Source organism: Phyllobates terribilis, unplaced genomic scaffold (assembly GCF_046119375.1).
Source record: "Phyllobates terribilis strain yellow unplaced genomic scaffold, ASM4611937v1 Scaffold_12__6_contigs__length_324123572, whole genome shotgun sequence".
In the NCBI taxonomy this organism is placed as follows: Eukaryota; Metazoa; Chordata; class Amphibia; order Anura; family Dendrobatidae; genus Phyllobates; species Phyllobates terribilis.
The window spans coordinates 138375535-138398748 of NW_027362772.1; the positions used below are offsets into that span (position 1 = coordinate 138375535).

General features: G+C 42.0%; 1 protein-coding gene across 2 annotated transcripts in view; it reads right to left on the minus strand.

Annotated features, from left to right (window-relative positions):
• Nucleotides 1-272: 272 nt before the first annotated feature.
• The window catches only part of TMEM143 (transmembrane protein 143), a 32576-nt gene continuing 9634 nt past the window's right edge, over nt 273-23214 (minus strand). The window contains exons 3-9 of one of the 2 annotated variants that reach the window (XR_012252450.1): nt 21353-21460; nt 17662-17859; nt 14380-14516; nt 13881-14160; nt 12459-12648; nt 8689-8952; nt 273-445 (exon numbers count right to left, since the gene is read on the minus strand). Coding sequence is in view for 1 of the 2 variants with exons in the window: in XM_073656304.1 (XP_073512405.1) it covers nt 8780-8952; nt 12459-12648; nt 13881-14160; nt 14380-14516; nt 17662-17859; nt 21353-21460 (1086 nt within the window). In the remaining variant the exon portion in view is untranslated. Of the gene's footprint in view, nt 446-4769; nt 8953-12458; nt 12649-13880; nt 14161-14379; nt 14517-17661; nt 17860-21352; nt 21461-23214 lie in introns of those variants that run through there. The other variant, XM_073656304.1, reaches the window with a different exon arrangement.

The following is a 23214-nucleotide window of genomic DNA, read 5'->3' on the forward strand; positions in this document are numbered from 1 at the left end:
CCCATGTGCCTGTCTGCGGTCTCCTGGACGTCTCCTGCCTGCAGTTTCTAGCATCCCACGTGCCTGTCTGCGGTCTCCTGGACTTCTCCTGCCTGAAGTTTCTAGCATCCCACGTGCCTGTCTGCGGTCTCCTGGACGTATCCTGCTTGCCTGCAGTTTCTAGCATCCCACGTGCCTATACGAGGTCTCCTGCCTGCAATTCCTAGCATCCTACCTGCCTGTCTGCGGTCTTCTGGACGTCTCCTGCCTGTCTGCATTTTCTAGCATGCCACATACCTGTCCGTGGTCTCCTGCCTGAAGTTTCTAGCATCCCACGTGCCTGTCCGCGGTCTACTGGACGTCCCCTGCTTGCCTGCAGTTTCTAGCATTCCACGGGCCTGTCCGCGGTCTCCTGGACGTCTCCTGCCTCCTGTGGTTTCCAGCATCCCAGCTGATGAATTGGGGCCTGAAGTATAAAGTGAGACTTTATTGGTTCCATCAGATTTTACACAGATCTTGCCATCTGACAACTATTGCTGAGCTACTAATATAATCAATTTGAATAATTCACCGATTCTATGGTGCATGATTCTGATTTTTATCAAAATTGTGAATTTGCTTTCAGCTCTGCCCCTGTGGGTGGGCCGAATATCAAAGCAGAAGCTAAGCGGCAGCAGTGAGGTCAACGGAGTAGAGGTGCCCGAGAAGTCTCAAAATCACAGGAGATAGAGGCAGTGTTACCGGGTTAATACAGTGACAAGCACCGGCTGATGATCAGATCTGCGGGTGTTGCTTACAGTTTGCTCATCTACCTAGAGCACATCCCGCTCTACTGACAAGCTCACTGCTCTGTAATGTTCAAAGATGCCACTCAGCCAAGCTAGAACAGGGCGAAAGAATCTATCCCGTCACAAAAGATCACTTCTAATCCTTACCTCATGCAAAAAGTGCGTAATAAAGATTATAAGTGAAACGCCCTGATTCCCAGACAGATGCTGTAACTTTCAGGAGTCTGGAGGGCACTGCTGCCTCTGTAATGTGGAGCAGAGAGGCTACTTCATCTATGTTAACCCCGGTATTGACTGCTAAGCCTCAAGCATCAAATATCTATCTGTCCACACTGTGTTTCGCCTTGCACCATCCAAGCTCTGCCCCCCAAACAAGCCAAAATTCTAAAAGTTTTTTTACAACTTTGAATTATGCAAAGAATTTCCAACATTTGAAAGCATGTTATGCAAGAAAATTGGCAAAAACACCATCAGGAATCAGGCCATATGCATTTTTTATTGATGCTAGCTTAAAATTCCCTACTTCCCACACTTCTGATTTATTTTTTTTCGCTTTCGATGTTTCATTTTATACTCCCACCATGCATAGGGAAAGTGAACTGAAAAACTAACCATAAGTGAGGCTAGTAAGGGAATGGTCCGGAATTTTAAACAAGTGTCAATTAGAAAAATGCTTAGTCTTTATAGATAGTTAACTAGGCACACAGTTTATACCTATCGGACAACCTCTTTGAGGATACAAAGAGGGACTACAGAAACCACAACAAATAACTCCGGGATGATCCATGTGTTTATCACAAAATCTCGGCTTGTTAGTAAACTAGAAAATAGACTTTGCCTAATCCATAAAATAGGATCTAAAAAAAAAAGTGAATGAGGTAAAAATATACCAAAATATAGGGGTAATGTTTTGCCTTTTAAGCTTTAGACAAAACAATAAGATAATCCTTGTAAAGCCACGGCCCCACTATCAGTATCTGGTCAGTATTCAGTCAGTATTTTTTCTCAGGAGTGGGAGCCAAAACCAGGTGAGGAACAATCAGAGAAAAGGTAGAATAGAAACAAGTCACCAATTCTGTATTTACCACCCACTCTTGGTTTTGGCTCCCACTCCTGAGAAAAAATACTGACTGAATACTGACCAAATACTGATAGTGGGGCCATGGCCTAAGACAATATTCATGTAGACTGGAAACCACCCAAATTGGATTTTGGAACAAAAGACCAGAATTACTGAAAGCTTCTCGAGTAGAGATGAGCAGATCAATTTACGGGACTCCCGTTTCGCATCCAGGTCAGGGGTACCTGGAGGCTGGATGGGAGGCCACCAATCTTTTACCTTCCAACTTCCCAGGCGAGGCATTTGTTTATCCAGGGCTGGAGTCATCTGTTTGTCACGTCGCGCAGATGATGCTGACCAGCCTTGACTGATCAAATGTAGCACCAGAGATGCCGGAAGATAAGACATTCGCAGGCCTCCCATCTAGCTGCCAGGTACCACTGACCTGGACCGGATTTCCTCAAATCAATCCGCTCATCTCTAATCCTGAGGTCTACCACAGTTAGACCCTTGTAGTCAGAAAAAGTCGCCCATGTGGCGTAAATCCCCTCCCTACAGCTGGTATGGATGCTAAAGCTTGATATACAAAAAAGGACCACTTCATCCAAGATTTTACTCCACAAAACTGCAGTATAATGCTTTTCATACCAGTTTGAAACAGCTTGCCAAATGAGTAACCTCAGCATCTCTGGTATCTCCAGTATTATATCGGATAGACAGTGTGGACAGAAGTGCGAGCAGCCTCTTCTTACCTCAGCACCTATGGTACTTCTAGTATTACATCAGATACAGTACAGACCAAAAGTTTGGACACACCTTCTCATTTAAAGATTTTTCTGTATTTTCATGACTATGAAAATTGTACATTCACACTGAAGGCATCAAAACTATGAATTAACACATGTGGAATTATATACTTAACAAAAAAGTGTGAAACAACTGAAAATATGTCTTATATTCTAGGTTCTTCAAAGTAGCCACCTTTTGCTTTGATGACTCCTTTGCACACTCTTGGCATTCTCTTGATGAGCTTCAAGAGGTAGTCACCGGAAATGGTTTTCACTTCACAGGTGTGCCCTGTCAGGTTTAATAAGTGGGATTTCTTGCCTTATAAATGGGGTTGGGACCATCAGTTGTGTTGTGCAGAAGTCGGGTGGATACACAGCTGATAGTCCTACTGAATATACTGTTAGAATTTGTATTATGGCAAGAAAAAAGCAGCTAAGTAAAGAAAAACGAGTGGCCATCATTATTTAAAAAATGGTCAGTCAGTCCAAAAAATTGGGAAAACTTTGAAAGTGTCCCCAAGTGCAGTTGCAAAAACCATCAAGCGCTACAAAGAAACTGGCTCACATGAGGACCGCCCCAGGAAAGGAATACCAAGAGTCACCTCTGCTTCTGTGGATAAGTTTATCCGAGTCACCAGCCTCAGAAATCGCAAGTTAACAGCAGCTCAGATTAGAGACCAGGTCAATGCCACACAGAGTTCTACAGCAGACACATCTCTACAACAACTGTTAAGAGGAGACTTTGTGCAGCAGGACTTCATGGTAAAATATCTGCTAGGAAACCACTGCTAAGGACAGGCAACAAGCAGAAGAGACTAGTTTGGGCTAAAGAACACAAGGAATGGACATTAGACCAGTGGAAATCTGTGCTTTGGTCTGATGAGTCCAAATTTGAGATCTTTGGTTCCAACCACCGTGTCTTTGTGCGACGCAGAAAAGGTGAACGGATGGACTCTACATGCCTGGTTCCCACTGTGAAGCATCAAGGAGGAGGTGTGATGGTGTGGGGGAGCTTTGCTGGTGACACTGTTGGGGATTTATTCAAAAATGAAGGCATACTGAATTGAAGGGTGCTACGCCAGATGACCTGGCCTCCAAAGTCACCAGACCTGAATCCAATCGAGATGGTTTGGGGTGAGCTGGACCACAGAGTGAAGGCAAAAGGGCCAGCAAGTGCTAAGCATCTCTGGGAACTCCTTCAAGATTGTTGGAAGACCATTTCTGGTGACTACCTCTTGAAGCTCATCAAGAGAATGCCAAGAGTGTGCAAAGCAATCAAAGCAAAAGGTGGCTACTTTGAAGAAGCTAGAATATAAGACATATTTTCACACTTTTTTGTAAAGTATATAATTCCACATGTGTTAATTCATAGTTTTGATGCCTTCAGTGTGAATGTACAATTTTCATAGTCATGAAAATACAGAAAAATCTTTAAATGAGAAGGTGTGTCCAAACTTTTGGTCTGTACTGTAGGTAAGATAATAGTGTGAGCAGTCTCTTCTTACCTCAGCCCCCTGGTATCTCCAGTATTAGATCAGACAGAGCGGACAGTAGTTTTGATCGAGCATGCTCAGTGCTCGAGATTTACGAGCATGCTCGGGCGAGCACCTATTATCTTCGGCGTGCTCGGGCGTTAAATTCTCGTCGCTCCGTGAACATGATTTGCGACTGTTTGACAGCTTTAATACATGTGAGGAATGCTGGAAAAACAGGCATTCCTCACATGTATTAAAGCTGTCAAACAGTCGCAAATCATGTTCACGGAGCGATGAAAACTTAAAGCCCGAGCACGCTGAAGATAATAGGTGCTCGCCCGAGCATGCTCGTAAATCTCGAGCAACGAGCATGCTCGATCATCACTAGTGGACAGCAGTGTGAGCAGCCTCTTCTTACCTCAGCACCCTGGTAGCTACAGTATTAGAACAGATAGGCAGGATGGACAGCAGTGTGAGCAGAATCTTTTTACCTCAGCAGCCCTGGTATTTCCAGTATTATTAAAGAAGCACATCTTCCTACATATGAAGGAGGGCAGTTCCCTACTGCACATACAAGCCACAGTGAAAAGGCCTAATAAAAAAGTGGAGATGCAGCCAGTAGAAATTATATCTGGTGTGACTACTTCTGACAAGGTATATATAGATAAGACATTAAGACTAATTTTATGCTTTTATTATATCAGCACTATACTGTACATCTTTATCTGCATTATGTGAACATTTTGGAAATACTATATTCTATAGATATCCAATATAACTTCACCTTTCTCCCAGTGATTTTAATTGTACAGTGAACAGCAATCATGGTGGTATACAAAAAAATAGATGTTAATAATAAAGCAGGAAGTATGCAGATATTTCTTCTCTATGGTACAATGGATATTGGAACTTGTAAATAAATCCATTCAAATCGGAAGTCAACCAGGTGCAATGATCGGAGTATAAGAACAAAGGGCTGTAGGAAGAAATTGCCTTTTTTAAAAAGCAACTAAAAATGAAAATGTTCTGATTCTATGTATGCTATATACTATATCTTCCTACATGCACGAATGTTGTGCATGGCTTTTTTGTGTGAAAATATGGCTTAAAAGTCTCCTTACCCTGGCATGTCACTCTCCACAAGGAGACACATAACCCCTTAGACGCCAGTCAGCGGTCTCTCATACAGCCAAATCAGATCTCATGCTTTGCACTGAGGAGGGGCAATACCCCAAAACACGTGTTTGGAAATTGATGTCACAGTGTCTCTGCATCACAATGTATGTGTGACTCATGCTGTGAGAGAGGAGGCGGAGCAGTACAGGAGGAGACAGCTCATTGGTCAGAGCATGCAGCTCACCTCTCCAGCCCCTCACCAGTGAGATCCCACCTACACAGCACAGTTAGTGGGAGAAAATGCACATTACAGAAGCAAAGCAGTGAAAATAATAAAAGACCGGATGTACTTTTTTTTTTTTTTTGCAATGACAGGTCCCACAACTTGGTATTAAGAGAAAACCAAAACACTCCAAATTCAGAATAAAACTTGGGCATTTATTTCAACATCAGCAGGTAAGTCTGTGGAGAATGGGCCAGCGTTTCTGTCATATGACCTTGATCACGGCCATAAGAGAATACAGACAGACGTGGGATGATGGTGCAGATGGTCAGACAAGTATAGCATTTCCTGTGGATATAACTCTCTAAGCATATAGACAAGCTGACCAAGTACTTTTAGATAGTTTTTATGATTGTAATACCTTAACCCTACCAAATGATACATATTGGTAAAGGTAGAAGAGTTTGTGCTCACATAATAGAGATGCCTGACAAATATCTCCTTGATAAAAGTTATTTCAAAGTTTAATATTTCAAATTCTTCCTAATAAATGTCACAGCAGATTCCCCCATTCTTCAAAACCTAATGGAAATCTTCCCATCTATTGATGTTTTCTGCTCTGTTGTTAAATCATTCGGTTCCTTTTTATGTGCTTGTTCGTAATCTGCATGAGAATGCCTTTGATTTCTACAACATAAAAGTGCAAATTGGAAGTAATGAACGCCAACAAACCCAAAGTGAATGTTCAACTTTTATCATGACATCGTTTTTATGTCCAACATGGTTTTGGCTGATTACTTAATAGGTCTTATATTGGCTGGAGATTACTGAATATCCTGTGTAGACATAAAGTTACATTTGAAAGGCTACACCCGCTACAAAAATATTTTACAAAATTATTCAGAACCTTTCTGTTATTTCAGCCTGTTGCTTGTATAGCACCAATATATTCCCCAAGGCTTCACAGACACTGCTGTCACTCACTCTCCCGACTGGGGCTCACAATCTACATCTTTGGAGCGTGGGTGGTTTTTCAACAACTTGTCAGAATAAATATTACTAATAAAATGATAAAATATTCTTTTTCCAACACAAATGGATAAATAAATGAAGCAGCTTAGTTGGGAGACCTAAACAAAGCTTCCCAAATACATATAAAACATGCTGGATACATACATAGACATTTAAAAGGGTTGTCTCACCAGAGACATTTATGACACACCTTGATGTGAAAAAGTGTTTGCCCCCTTCCTGATTTCTTATTCTTTTCCATGTCTGTCACACTTAAATGTTTCAGATAACAAAACAAATGTAAAATATTAGACAAAGATAACACAAGTAAACACAAAATGCAGTTTTTAAATGAAGGTCTTTATTATTAAGGGAAAAAGAAATCCAACCCTACATGACCGTGTGTGAAAAAGTGATTGCCCCCTAAACCTAATAACTGGTTGAGCCACCCTTAGCAGCAACAACAGCAATCAAGAGTTTGCGATAACTGGCAATGAGTCTTTTACAACGCTCGAGAGGAATTTTGGCCACTCATCTTTGCAAAATTGTAGTAATTCAGCCACATTGGAGGGTTTCCAAGCATGAGCCGCCTTTTTAAGGTCATACCACAGCATCTCAATAGGACTAAGGTCAGGACTTTGACTAGGCCACTCCAAAGTCTTAATTTTGTTTTTCTTAAGCCATTCAGAGGTGGACTTGCTGGTGTGTTTTAGATCATTGTCCTGCTGCATAACCCAAGGGCGCTTCAGCTTGAGGTCATGAACAGATGGCTGCACATTCTTCTTCAGGATTTTTTGTTAGACAGCAGAATTCATGGTTCCATTTACCACAGCAAGTCTTCCAGGTACTGAAGCAGCAAAACAGCCCCCGACCATCACACTACCACCACCATATTTTACTGCTGGTATGATGTTCATTTTCGGAAATTCTGTGTTACTTCTACGCCAGATGTGATGGGACATACACCTTCCAAACAGTTCAACTTTTATCTGGTCAGTCGACAGACCATTCTCCCAAAAGTCTTGGCGGTCATCAAGATGTTTTCTGGCAAAACTGACACGAGCCTTTATGTTCTTTTTGCTAAGCAGTGGTTTTCATCTTGGAACTCTGCCATGCATGCCATTTTTGCCCAGTCTCTTTCTTAAGGTGGAGTCATGAACACTGAGCTTAACTGAAGCAAGCGAGGCCTGCAGTTCCTTGGATGTTGTTGTGGGGTCTTTTGTGACCTCTTGGATGAGTCGTCGCTGCGCTATTGGGGTAATTTTGGTCGGCCGGCCACTCCTGGGAAGGTTCACCACTGTTCCATGTTTTCGCCATTTGTGGATAATGGCTCTCACTGTGGTTCGCCGGAGTCCCAAAGCTTTAGAAATGGCTTTATAGCCTTTTCCAGACTGATAGATCGCAATTACTTCGTTTCTCATTTGTTCCTGAATTTCTTTGGATTGCAGCATGATGTCTAGCTTTTGAGGATCTTTTGGTCTATTTCACTTTGTCAGGCAAGTCCTACTTAAGTGATTTCTTGATTGGGAATAGGTGTGGCAGTAATCAGGCCTGTGTGTGGCTAGGGAAATTGAACTCAGCTTTCCAAAGATGTGATAAACTACGGTTAATTTATGTTTTAGGGGGTGGGGAATTACTTTTTCACACAGGGCCTTGTAGGTTTGGATTTCTTTTTCCCTTAATAATAAAGACCTTCAGTTAAAAACTGCATTTTGTGCTTACTTGTGTTATCTTTGTCTAATATTTATATTTGTTTTGTGATCTGAAACATTTAAGTGTGACAAACATGCAAAAGAATAAGAAATCAGGAAGGGGGCAAACACTTTTTCACACCACTGTATATTCATAGAATAGATTAACTAGGAGGTCTAACTTCTGGAACCACACAGATTTTCAGAACAAAGGTCCCCTATCCCACAGTCTGGGTGACTATTGACCACCATTGATTGAAAAGGTGTTGGCTCTCTCTATTCATTGCTAAAGGAACCCCTAATATAGCTGAGAAAATACGCTCTGTATTTAGAACTCCCATAGAAATGAATTCAGCACATGCATGGGCACCTCTCCAATTAATGGTGGTCCGACACCATCCAGAACGAGGGACCTTCATTCTGGAATTAGGTATGTGTTCCAAAGGTTGGACCTGCATCTAACAGACATTTATGGATATGTCATAAATAAATGTCTTTAGTGAGATCACCCCTTCCATAACCAATATACAGTAGTAATTTCCACCAGAGCAACTCACATTCAATACCGTCACAAATACATCACACGAGCGGAGTGTAACTTGTTTTGGATCACAGGACTAAATGCACATCCTCCTAATACCCGTGCCTTCAGTTGTGCATTAGTACAACATGTTCTTTAGAAGAGCTCGTACTTTCTTCTTTTCTATTCAAATTCTTCAGATTCTCAAGTGCTCGTTCCGCGGAGAATGTAATCTGTAATCCAGCTTTTGATTGCAGCCAGGATTCTACTTCCTTTTTGATCTTTAGTGTTATTTCAGGGTCTTGTCAGAAAAAAAAAGAAAATAAAGACTTGGGTTTTTATGACTTCACGTTACGGATACAATAAGCATTAGTGTAGATATAAAAAAAATCGTATTTGTGCAGCGAATATGAACTATCCATTATTAACACAATAGGAAGCATACATGGCTGGTTTCCCAATGTGACAGCAAGACGTGACCACTTTATTCAGTAAATCTGAGCTTTGTGGTCCTGAACTGCTTTGGAGAGCAATGAAATCCGCTTCCTCACAGGTTTCCTTTTGCTGTTAATCACTGTAAACATTTCACATTTGTTCTAGTTTCTTCAGAAAAACAGAAAGATGGATGGTAGATAGAGCGGAAGAAAGAGCAGACACTTAAAAGGGTACTCCCATCTGACAGTTATTTTTTTATTTTAGGCATTGACTGTATATTAAAATGAAGTAGGAATAGCAGAAACCGTTCTCTGCGACCATGGTTTCTGCCTTTTCGCTGCCCCCGGGCGCTCCTCCTGAGTCTTCTTCCTAAATCTGTCATGTGACGGGCAAGTGAAGCCGTGAGAATGCCGGTGTGAGAGCTCTCTGGTAGCGCTACAGCATCATGAGTGGAAGTGGTTTAGTCTGACACACCAGCGCTGTGGTATGGATGGCTCCTTGTTCATAGATCCACATTTCCCCCATACGCAAATAACAGGTGTTCAATCTAATATGTGCCATCTGTAGTCTTTACAGCGCTTCAATACAGACCACACAGAATTGTAGCTCCTGAAGAAATATTTTTACTTAGAAAATTGGTGCTCCTGCAGACAGTACACAGTCCTTAGAGAATGGCCGTGCTGATGCATCAGCAATAAATAGTCTCAGTTGGTGAAGTGAAGTGAGAAAAATATAGGTATAAATTGAATTTATGGGATCAAATAAATAAAAATTGTCATGTGCATATGTATTCACCTCTTTTCCTATGAAGCCCCTAAATATTTCTGGTGAAAACAATTCCCTTCACAAGTCTTAGTGACAGGACGTCCACCTGTGTGCAACCTAAGTGTCACATGGTCTGTCAGTATATACACTTTACCTTTTCTGAAAGGCCACAGAGGCTGAAACACCATTAACAAGAGGCACCACTAACCAAACACCATGAAGACCAAGGAGATCTCCAAACAACACCATGAAGACCAAGGAGATCTCCAAACAAGTCAGGGACAAAGTTGTTGAGAAGTACAAGTCAGGGTTGGGTCATAAAAAAATGTCCCAATCTCTGATGATCCCCGGAGCACCATCACATCCATTATCAACAAATGGAAAGAACATGGTACCACAACAAACCTGCAAGAGAGGGCGCCCACCAAAACTCTCAGCCCTCACAATAAGGGCATTAATCAGAGAGGAAGCACAGAGACCAAAGGTAACCCTGAAGGAGCTGCTGAGTTCCCAAGCAGAGACTGGAGTATCTGTCCATATGATGACAGTAAGCCGCACAATCCATAGTGGTGGCCTTTATGGAAGAGTGGGCAGAAAAAAAACTTTACTTTGGCTATGTGCCCACGATGCAGAAATGAAGCAGAAAAAAACAGCCTGAGGCTGTATGCCCACCATGCGTTTTTCAAGCGTTTTTGATGCGGAATTTCCGCAGCAGAAACGCTAGCAAAACGCTTGGTAATCCGTGCCCCATGATCCCCAATGAAAATCTGCATGTGCTGTGCCCATGCTGCGGATTTTTTCTTGCGGAAAAATCCGCAGCATGTCCATTATTTGTGCGTTTCTGCATGCGGATTTGAGGTCCCAATGGACTTGAAAAACGCAAGTGAAATCCGCACGTAAAAACGCGTGTAAAATCCGCAAGCGTTTTTGACTGCCAAGACCATGCAGAAACGCTGCAGAAATTTTCTGCTTCAATTTCTGCATCGTGGGCACATAGCCTGAGGCACAAAAATTGTAAAGCTCGTTTTCAGTTTGCTAAAAGACATGTGGGAGACTCCCCAAATGTATGGAGAAAGGGGCTATGATCAGATGAGACCAAAATTGAACTTTTTGGACACCAGTAAACATTATATATCACACCAAACCAACACGACTCATCGCCCCAAGAACACTATCCCTACAGTGAAACATGATGGTAGCAGCATCAGGCTGTGGGGATGTTTTCAGCAGCAGGGACAGGGAAAATGGTCCGAGTTGAGGGGAAGATGGATGGCGGGAAATACAGGGATATTCTTGATCAAAACCTGTTTCAGTCTGTCAGTGATCTGAGACTGGACGGAGGTTCACCTTCCAACAAGACAACGACCCAAAGCATACTGCAAAAGCAACACTCGAGTGGATTAAGGGGAAATGTGTAAATGTTTTGGAGTGGCCTAGTCAAAGCCCAGACCTTAATCCAGCTGAGAATCTGTGGTCAGACTTGAAGATCACTGTTCACCAGAGGAAACCATCTAACTTGAAGGACCTGGAACATTTTTGCCTTGAGGAATGGGCATAAATCCCAGTGGCAAGATGTGGAAAGCTCATAGAGACTTATCCAAAGCGACTTATAGCTGTAATTGCCGCAAAAGGAGGCTCTACAAAGTACTGACTTTAGGGGGGTGAATAGTTATGCACACTGAAGTTTTCAGTAAATTTGTTCTATTTGTTGTTTGCTTCACAATAAAAAGAAAACAAAATGTTCACAGTTGTAGGCATGTTCTTTGGATGAACTGATGCAAACCCTTAAAAAACTGAAATTGCTGGTGGTGAGGTGGCAAAACACAAAAAATGTCCAGGGGGTGAATACTTTCACAAGCCCCTGTATGTTTATAACAGATCCATATTCTAATAGATATTAGTGAATCCTGATGGATGAGACATCCTTCAATAGAGTCTGTTAAGCTATGTTTGAAACATGAATTATGGAAGTGTAGAAATCAACTAAACAACAGAGATGAAAAGAACCAGACTGTAATGATATTATTCTCACTTAAAGGGGTTGTCCACCTTTTTTAATTATTAAATGCATGTGTTTGGAACTAAAAATCACTTTTGCATTCTTTTTTTTAAATGTTCCACCGTCTGCCTTCTATAGCCTCTGTGTTGTACTATTACTAGCTGGAGTGGGTCAACCGAAAATCTGTCAGTGAGCTTGTTCTGATGGTCTAACAGGAGAGTTTGTATCTCTTTTATCTGTCTTTTTTGGAGCTCCTCTTAGCTGATTTATTACCACAGACTACATCAAAGTTGAATGTACCGTGAAATAAGAAGTCTAAGAGCCAAATGGTGCAAAAATGTTAAGGCACCCAATTGCAAAAATGATTTTTTATCACTGAATACATGCAGTTAAGACAAAAAGAAATTGTCCTCAAAATGGACAATCCATAACAAAAGCAGAGGTACAGTATGCAGGAAAAAAAAAAGTGTGTGCATGAGACTTCTGAAATCTCATAGTCTTTGCTGGTACTGTAAAACGCAGCTTAAAATTTGCATTAAAAAAACGCAGCAAAAATGCAACGTGTGAACATAGCCTTATGCTCCATGTTACATTTAGTGAGGCCTCACCTATCTTATCTCCATCGCATGGTATGTCAAGTTGTTTCATAAAGCTGTGTGCCAAGATGACTTCTTTTGCATGTTCTTCTTGAGCTCGTAGAATAAGGGCCCCGAGGAGCTCAGAGTTATTGGAGGTGCTTCGGTAATACAGCATGTGAGCCAGTTCTAGTGAATGCGCTTTCCTTCTCTGAGCAAACGTCTGTGAAAGACAAAAAAATAATCACTACAACTCCAAGCATCCTGTGGGGTCCATTGTCACTGAGCCTTCAAAACTACCATGGTGTGAGCGATTGCATCAAAGAAAATATTAGTTATTTCTGAAAAGAAAATGTTTATGTATAAAAAACAATGTCCTGTATAGGTGAAAATATCAGTATGGCCTCCACGACGCGGAATCTCCACAAGAAATCTGCGATAAGTGAACTTGGCCTGAGGGCCACAAATAGACATAAACCTTCAGCAGCTACAACTGCATCTAAACGGTGGCTACAATTTATAACACATGTATACGATTACAGCCGAGCACTCACTGCCTGGCAGAGTTCAGACACATAGGTTCTCGTTCATGTTGGCTGTAAACATTAGATGTCACCAGTGAAGAACCAAAGATGGGGTCCTAGCGCTGAGATCCACCGCGATCCAAAAATTATCACTTATTCAGTGGATAGGTGATAATTTTTAGACACTGAAGTTTCTCTTCAATGCACATCCATAAATCCCATTATGACAGGCATAAAAAATTCTTAAGGTGACTAAAGACTAACGCATTACAGAAAGTACTAATTAAAACCAAATACACATTGTGCCAAAGAACCTTGGTTAGTGAAAAAAAAAACCTACAAAAGTAAAGCATCTTGGCGGATGTATAACCTTAAGAATAACACCTCCTAAACAGGACTGTGGAGTCGAAGTCGGTGTCTATTTTGGTTGAGTCGGAATCGGAGTCTATATAAAATGGACCAACTCCTACTCCTAAAATATATAATAAATTGGGTACAGTAGTTCAATGCAGTTTGTGGGGAATATTTTTTTCATAAGAATCTGGGAAAGTTATGAATGTCCTATAAATGTCTGTCCTATTCCTGATCTAAGGGTCTAGACTTTTAGCTGAGATGAATCTGTGCTGCAGTAAATTCATCACTTAAACATGAGCCATGTATGAGGGAGTCGGAGTCATGGAAATTGAGGAGTTGGAGTCGGAGGTTTGGCTTACCAACTCCACAGCCCTGCTTCTAAAAGCTTAAGACGCAATGTACGACCCAAGCTTGAAATAACATCGGAACTAAAAAGGGGGAGTACAAAAAGTTTTCTGAACTTTTCTGCAATTGCTTAACACCACCAAATGTAGCAAACATCCAGTACAGATACGGACGACCACTTTATAGCAGCTTTTGTGGATTGGAACAAATATGATCATTTTTCTCTTCTTACCTTCCAAGTTCGAAATGTCATAAACCCAGCAAATAAGAAAAGCAGGACAGAAGTTCCAATCTTCAGGTCTGTGAGGACCACCATCCCGACATTCACAAATACTATTCCTCCGCTCACTAGCAGCATGGTGTTAATTAATGTGCGGTCAAAACTTGACGTCCGAACCTTTACTACGGGAAGAAGTTGTTCTAGGCCCTCAAGAGGTATGTCCTTGAAACACTTTAAGACCATATGAGAATTTTTAGGGCGGGCTGCCATTATGACTCTCTTAAAGTATCGCCTGCCAAACAAGAAAATCACATGTTATACTGCATATAATCAATGTCTGTGGAAATAAAGCATTAAAATCAACTAAACAGTCTAATTGAAGGGTTAATTAAGTAGCCAATTATTATCATGGTGTGCTCCAAAAAAACAGACATCCGACATTACATGTACTCTACTGTATATACTTCTATATTTACATTGTACATGACGAGCACCCAGAAACATGTCTTGCCTTTCTGGTGGGGTGCGAGGAGATCTGGAGAACCAAGAATCTTGAGGCTTGGGGCTCATTAGCAAAGCAAGTGGTCCTAATCTCTGGCCAAGAGCCCAGTAACGGATGTATTCATATCTGTCGAGATTAACATGCACCTGAAAAATAAATGATGGTAAATGATAATATTTGTAACCAGGAACCAAGTCATGACGTAGCATCAACCATGACGGTGAGACGGCTCTGCTGTCCAAATCCGAGCTTCGACAGATGGACCCCGGTGAACCTGATTGAGGCTCTGAATGTAGATGAGGTCAGAGCCTTGTAGTAAGAAAGATTATGCCTACAGTGGGGAAAATAAGTATTTGATACTCTGCTAATTTTGCAAGTTTTCCCACCTACAAAGAATGGAGAGGTCTGTAATTTTTATCACAGGTACACTTCACCTGTGAGAGACAGAATCTAAAAATAACAACCAGAAAATCACATTGTATGATTTTTACATAATTAATTTGCATTTTATTGCAGGAAATAAGTGTTTGATACAATAGAAAAACAGAACTTAATATTTGGTACAGAAACCTTTGTTTGCAATTACAGAGGTCAGACGTTTCCTGTAGTTCTTGACCAAGTTTGCACACACTGCAGCAGGGATTTTGGCCCACTCCTCCATACAGATCTTCTCCAGATCTTTCATCTTTCTGGGCTGTCCTTGTCCAACATTGAGTTTCAGCTCCCTCCAAAGATTTTCTATTGGGTTCAGGTCTGGAGACAGGCTAGGCCACTCCAGGACCTTGAAATGCTTCTTACGGAGCCACTCCTTAGTTGTCCTGGCTGTATGTTTTGGGTCATTGTCATGCTGGAAGACCCAACCATGACCCATCTTCAATGCTCTTACTGAGGGAAGAAGGTTGTTGGTCAAAATGTCGCGATACATGACCCCATCCATCCTCCCTTCAATACGGTGCATTCGTCCTGTCTCCTTTGCAGAAAAGCACCCCCAAAGTAGGATGTTTTCCCCACCATGCTTCACGGTTGGGACGGTGTTCTTGGGGTTGTACTCATCCTTTTTCTTCCTCCAAACATGGCGAAAGGAGTTGACACCAAAAAGTTCTATTTTGGTCTCATCTGACCACATGACCTTCTCCCATGCCTCTTCTAGATCATCCAGATGGTCATTGGCAAACTTCAAACGGGTCTGGACATGTGCTGGCGTGAGCAAAGGGACCTTGCGTGCCCGGCAGGATTTTAATCCATGACAGCGTAGTGTGTTACTAATGGTAATGTTTGAGACTGTGGTCCCAACTCTCTTCAGGTCATTGAACAGGTCCTCCTGCGTAGTTTTGGGCTGCTTCCTCACCTTTCTCAAAATCATCCTCACCCCACGAGGTGAGATCCTGCATGGAGCCCCAGGAAGCTTGACAGTCATCTTGTGTTTATTCAATTTTCTATTAATTGTGCCAACAGTTGCTGCCTTCTCACCAACCTGCTTGTCTATTGTCCTGTAGCTCATCCCAGCCTTGTGCGGGTCTACAATTTTGTCCATGGTGTCCTTGTTCTTTGGTCTTGGCCATGGTGGAGAGGTTGAAGTGAGATTGACTGAGTGTGTGGACAGGTGTCTTTTATACAGGTAACGAGTTCAAACAGATGCAATTAATACAGGTAATGAGTGCAGAGTAGGAGCGCTTCTTAAAGAAAAACTAACAGGTCTGCGAGAACGAGAATTCTTGCTGGTTGGTAGATGAACTAATATTTATTTTATGCAATAAAATACAGTTTAATTATTTAATGTGATTTTCTGTAATTTTATTAAGATTCTGTCTCTCACAGGTGAAGTGTACCTAAGATAAAAATGACAGACCTCTCCATTAATTTAGGTGGGAAAACTTGCAAAATCGGCAGTATATCAAATACTTATTTTCCCCCACTGTAATTGTGACCTTACAGGGATTTTCCATAAACATAACGTATCACCAATCCAATGGAGGTGTGGTATATCTCCGGTTGGTAAGTCTGGAGTCCCCGCTGATCCAGAGAATAGTGATTCCGCAGTGTAGATGGGATGGATGTTTGCATGAATCATCACAGCTCTATTCACCGTCTATGGGACTGCTGATGATAGAGCGCTGTACGTCTGTCTGGCCCCTAGACAGTGCATGGAGCTGTCGCCACTAGCACTCCATTCAAGATTCAGGGGACCCCCATACTCGAGATCTAATGGATGTTCTTTTTAGAAAACCGATAATATGCAAAAACATATTGCAGTATTGCATGTATCAAAATATGTATTACAAAAAAGAAATGCTAAATATATGACCAAAACTTTTATTAAATTACATGCTTAGCTACTAACATTGTCTTAAAGGGAAACTGTCAGCAGGATTTTGCCATCTAATCTCAGAGCAGCATGATGTAGAGACCCTGATTCCAGTGATGTGTCACTCACTGAGCTGCTTGCTGTCATTTTGATAAAATCATTGTTTTATTACCAGGAGATTATCATCACAGGACTAGTAAACCTGCTTCCAGGTAGACACACATATTCATGAGCTCAGTATGACCCTGCCCCCACCATTGATTGGCAGCTGTGTGCACTGTGCATAGGTAGAAAGCTACCAATCGGTGATGTGAGCGGGGTTACACAGAGCTTAGCAAGCATTCAGATAATGGCTAGATCTGCAAAAGATAATTGTATCAAAATGACAGCAAGCAGCCCAGCAAGTGATATATTGCTGGAAGCAAAGTCTCTACCCCTATATCAAGGGGTCAGATGGGATAGCAAAAACCTGGTGACAGATTCCCTTTAAAGGGATTTTCTGGTTTTGGAAGACCCCTGTTTCTCGGTTGCAATTTGTTTAAAAATAAAAAAACTATGCGTTAGTGATCCTCAACAGGTCCACTGACGAGTCTCCAATGCTGCTTCTGGTGTCTGTGATTGTCACAGTCACCAGATAGCACTACAGCCAGTGAGCTTAGTGAGGATGACCGAAGTAGACAGCACAAGCTGCTGAAAGCCGAAGGTCTGCACATCTACAGCTGCAACGCTGTAGATGTGACATCTGCAGGGCCGGACACTTAGATCTGGACCCTGGGAGGTAGACTAAAGCACAGATGTTTGTTTTTTTAAAAACAAACTGCAGCTGGGGGGACAGAGCTTTTCTGGAATCAGCACACCCCCTTAACCACAAACACCCCTGAGGCACATGAGATGTTCATGAGAAAGCGATTCAGAATAAAATAATTGGCCATGTTTTCATGAATATAGGTTCAATCCACAGAAAAAGACAACATCAAGTCCCTAACCTGCACTCCATCCTGGGGGTGATGCACTATTAAAGCGTACGCCAGGGCATCCTCTGACAAGATGTTAAAATTTCCCTGATCCAGAATAGGCTGTAAATGTTCCAGCACTTCCTTCTCCCTGGATAGTTTCTCGGAGTCAGAAAGCCCAGCAGTTTCCAGCACGGCATCACGATCAGGGTTAATAGGATCATATAGGACCTAAGAGACAAAAGTGCTACAATCATCTATGTAGAAACTTTACTACCAGGACATTTTCAACTAAGCTTTTATGTCTGCTTTTAAGTATTTGTATCTACATATTGAAAAGGAAAACTAGTTAACATGATCAGAAAGTATATGCAAATTGCCTCTTCAGAGGGGAAGAGAACTAGATCTCTAGTGCCACCTACTGGAAGTGGCAATCCTAAAATAATTATTGACCCTTTAACGAGCCTTGCCACATGACTTAGGATAAAAGCCAAACCAGAATCTGAAATTTGAATTTGCAGACACGTGTTTCTGGTTGCTGCCTCTCCTCAGTGCAAAGCATGAGATCTGGTTTGGCTGCATGAGAGGCCTTAGACTGGGGTCTAAGGCTAAGTCCCCTCGATCAGGAATAGCAGCGCATTGGACGCAGTGTTTCTCTGCGTCCAAATTGCTGCACTTGTTTGTCAGTACATGCGGATCCACCGCATGTAATGACATTCAATTGGTCAAAATCCGCAAATTGACATGCTATGGTTCGTAAACCTGCGCCGCGGGTGAGTTTATGTAGTCTTAAATAGAAGCACAGTGGGCATGGGATTTCTATAAATACCATCCACTGTGCTTGTAACGTAGAATGCAGCGTTTTGGACGCTGCGTCCAAAGTGCTGCTCTTCCTGATCGTGGGCACATAGCTTAGGAGCTCCCAAGGAAGCCAAAGCAAAATGCGCATTGGGGCTTTAGCTAGACACGCACAGGCACTCCTGCACTTTATGGGTAAGAAACAGCTTCATTTCTTCTCTCTTAAATCATAATATTAACCAGTGCTCCTTTCATTTACCATGGAGTCCAGGTGGCACGCAGTGTGGTATACCTACCAACCCTGATTCATGTGGATTTATTGTTTTTCAATTCTTGCACATTAGTCGTGCTTCTCAATATCACCGGCTTTAACTTTCTTTATTAGTTCCTTACCCTTATGCTGTGTCTTTTCCCTGGGCATGTTCATAACTATTGATCATCACGTTTAATATGATAATGCACATACATACATATATATACACAGTGGAATAATTATTTGATCCCTTGCTGTTTTTGTAAGTTTGCCCACTGAAAAAGACATGAACAGTCTATAATTTTAAGGGTAGGTTCATTTTAACATTGAAAGATAGAATATCCAAAAAAAAAAAAAAAAATCAAGAAAGTCACATTGTATAAATTAGATAAAGTGTTTTGCATTTTACAGTGAGAAGTAAGTATTTGATCCCTCTGGCAAACAACACTTAATACTTGATGGCAAAACCCTTGTTGGCAAGCACAACAGTCAGACGTTTTTTGTAGTGGATGATGAGGGTTGCGCACATGTCAGGAGGAATTTTGGTCCACTCCTCTTTGCAGATCATCTCTAAATCGTTAAGATTTTGAGGCTGTCGCTTGGCAACTCGGAGCTTCAACTCCCTCCATAAATTTTCTATGGGATTAAGGTCTGGAGACTCCATGACCTTACTGTGCTTCTTTTTAAGACGCTCCTTTGTTGCCTTGGCTGTATGTTTTTGGTCATTGTCTTGCTGGAAGACCCAGCCATGACCCCTCTTCAAAGCTCTTACTGAGGGAAGGAAGTTGTTGGCCAAAATCTCACGATACATGACCCCAGCCATCTTCACTTCAGTACGGTGCAGTAGTCATGGTGCCTTTGCAGAAAAGCACCCCCAAAGTATAGTGTTTTTTCTTGCGGTTGTACTCATCCTTCTTCTTCCTCCAAACATGGCGAGTAGAGTTAATGCCAAAGAGCTCAATTTTTGTCTCATCTGACCACAGCACCTTCTCCCAATAACTCACAGAATCATCCAGGTGTTCATTAGCAAACTTCAGACGGGCCTGCACATGTGCCTTCTTGAGCAGGGGGACCTTGCGGGCACTGCAGAATTTTAAACCTTTAAGGCGGAATGTGTTACCAATGGTTTTCTTGGTGACTGTGGTCCCAGCTGCCTTGAGATCATGAACAAGTTCCCCCCATGTAGTTTTAGGCTGATCTCTCCCCTTCCTCATGATCAAGGATACCCCACGAGGTGAGATTTTGCATGGCGCTCCAGATCAATGTCAATTGACAGTCATTTTGTATCTCTTCCCTTTTCTTACTATTGCACCAACAGTTGTCTCCTTCTCACCCAGCGTCTTACTTATGGTTTTGTAGCCCATTCCAGCTTTGTGCAGGTCTATGATCTTGTCCCTGACATCCATAGAAAGTACTTTGGTCTTGCCCATGTTGTAGAGGTTAAAGTCTGACTGATTAATTGAGTCTGTGGACAGGAGTCTTTTATACAGGTGACTATGTAAGACAGCTGTCTTTAATGCAAGTAACGAGTTGATTAGGAGCGTATAACTGGTCTGTAGGAGCCAGAACTCATAATGGTTTGTAGGGGATTAAATACTTATTTCTCACTGCAAAATGCAAATAAATCTATCTAATTTATACAATGTGATTTTCTTGATTTTTTGGGGATATTTTATCTCTCAATGTTAAAATTAACCTACCCTTAAAATTATAGACTGTTCATGTCTTTTTCAGTGGGCAAACTTACAAAAACAGCAAGGGATCAAATACTTATTTCCCCCCACTGTATATAGATAATAGTTGACCTTATATTTATATTCTATTATGCCCTGTGCTGATGTCTTCACAGCTGTACCATCACTAGCCTGGTTGTTCACCATTTGTTTACTCTGTGAATTGCTGTTATATAAACCTGCTTTTATAGATTTTCCCAAATAAAATTTCTATATTTTTTGATATGCAAATTGCCTCTTCAGAGAAAAAGAGGACTTGTACTCTATAGCGCCACCTATAAGCCTCCTTACCTTGACGTGCCAGAGCTGGTGTGTCACTCTCCATAAGGAGAAATGCTACCCCTTAGACCTATATTTTTTGATAAACAGGTTATTTGACTTATTTCAGATCACCTTTAGGATATTTATGCTCCTATTCCATTGTTTCAAATGCTTTGGGAGTTTTTCTCATTCTGGACCAGGGTCCTTTCTTTAGCCCAAAATCCTGGCCATTTGTGCACATAGCCTAGGGGGAAACGTTTCTCCTTGTGGAAAGTGACATGCCAGGGTATGGAGACTTATAGGCCATGCATGCTCCTCTGGGAAATTAAACATGCAGAGAGGAAGAGGACTTGAACTCAAATCAGATTTCAAGCTTTGCACTTAGGAAGGGCAACACCCCGAAATACGTGTCTGATAGGTAAAGCATGCGCACTGCTACTGCATTGATCAAGGATACAAGTGCTTCTCTTCCGATTGGTGCATGTCCCACCACTTGGGTCCTCTCTGTTCAATAATGAGTCCTTCAAATGGGTTATCTACCCATGAAAAAAGTTTTCATAAACAGTTCACCTGGTGTGGAATTAACACATAGTCTTCTCACATTACTAACTCCCACGGGCCACAGAACAGAGGACGATGATGTGGGTTACATTTTGGGAGGTATGAGGAGACCACTCACTTGAAGCTCCTGCAGGACGGAGTGGTAAGGCTGAAGAAGGGAGACTTCCAGGTGTTTTACAAAAGTAAGGAAGTCCTGCTTCTCAATCTGATTTGATGAGTGGAACTCCTGGAAGGTAAGAGAACAGCGGTGGGGTTACATAAGAGAACGGCGGTGGGGTTACATAAGAGAACGGTGGTGGGGTTACATAAGAGAACGGCGGTGGGGTTACATAAGAGAATGGCGGTGGGGTTACATAAGAGAACGGCGGTGGGGTTACATAAGAGAACAGGGGTGGGGTTACATAAGAGAACGGCGGTGGGGTTACATGAGTGATCGCTCCGATGATAAATTACATCTCACATCCAGAGCTGGCCCTTTGACAATGGTTTTTTCGGCTCCCTTTCCTGCAGGCTTCATAAAATTCTTCAATTTATTCCCAACCTAAATCCTGATACATAACAATTTACCACTTTTTAATCAGCCCTAGCATAAACCTTAACAGCTTTTACTGCATGGTAAAAACTTAAAGGGGCTGTCTACTTTCAAAGATTATCACTCCAGAGGCTTGGAGAGAAGAAGCAACAAAACAAGCTGAGCTTTTAGTCACCCTCTCCCGATCCCGCTCTGCCTCTTTCTGCTGCCCCAGTGATTCTGTACAGGCTGCAGCAGTGATATCTTAATGACAGCGCTGCAGCTAATCGCTGAGCTCAGCAGGCCATGCTGACTATATAATTTTTTGCCTCCCTGATCCTTTGGGGTCATAATATTTATATTATACTGTATGGGGGACTATGTGGGGCCCATTATACTATATGGAGGACTATGTGGGGCCCATTATACTGTATGGAGGACTATGTGGGGGCCATTATACTGTATGGAGGACTATGTGGGGCCATTATACTGTATGGAGGACTATGTGGGGCCATTATACTGTATGGAGGACTATGTGGGGCCATATACTGTATGGAGGACTATGTGGGGCCATATACTGTATGGAGGACTATGTGGGGGCCATTATACTGTATGGAGGACTATGTGGGGCCCATTATACTGTATGGAGGACTATGTGGGGCCCATTATACTGTATGGAGGACTATGTGGGGCCATATACTATATGGAGGATTATGTGGGGTCATATACTGTATGGAGGACTATGTGGGGCCATATACTGTATGGAGGACTATGTGGGGGCCATATACTGTATGGAGGACTATGTGGGGCCATTATACTGTATGGAGGACTATGTGGGGGCCATTATACTGTATGGAGCACTATGTGGGGCCCATTATACTATATGGAGGACTATGTGGGGGCCATTATACAATATGGAGGACTATGTGGGGCCATATACTGTATGGAGGACTATGTGAGGCCATATACTGTATGGAGGACTATGTGGGGATCACAGTTGGGGCATCATACTGTGTTGGGGTCACCATACTTTGCTGTGGGGGTTGGGGGGAATTCACTCTGGGGGTATCATACTGTGTTTGGGGGCACTTTTGTTGGTATAATACTTTATTATTTGTATTACTTATTAATTTAAAATGTACTTTGTTTGTGGGACAACTCCTTTAAGTTTGTTTCCATATGAAAAGGTTCATCACTATATTTGATAAGGAAAAACTTCCTCAATTGTAGACATTTTTTTTAAATAAATATCAAAGTTTACCTGCAACTTTGTGAAAGTTTTTAATTTTGGCCCTCTGTGTATTTGTGTCTGACATCCCTGTCCTACACAATTCTGTTGTAAAATGCTTCCTTTTTTGCGTAAGACTTCACCCCCCACTCCCCGATAGCCAGGGGAACGGTCACTATACTAAGCAGATATGAGGAATCGGTGCAGACAGCAGAACGCCTGCTCCAACTGACTTACTGAC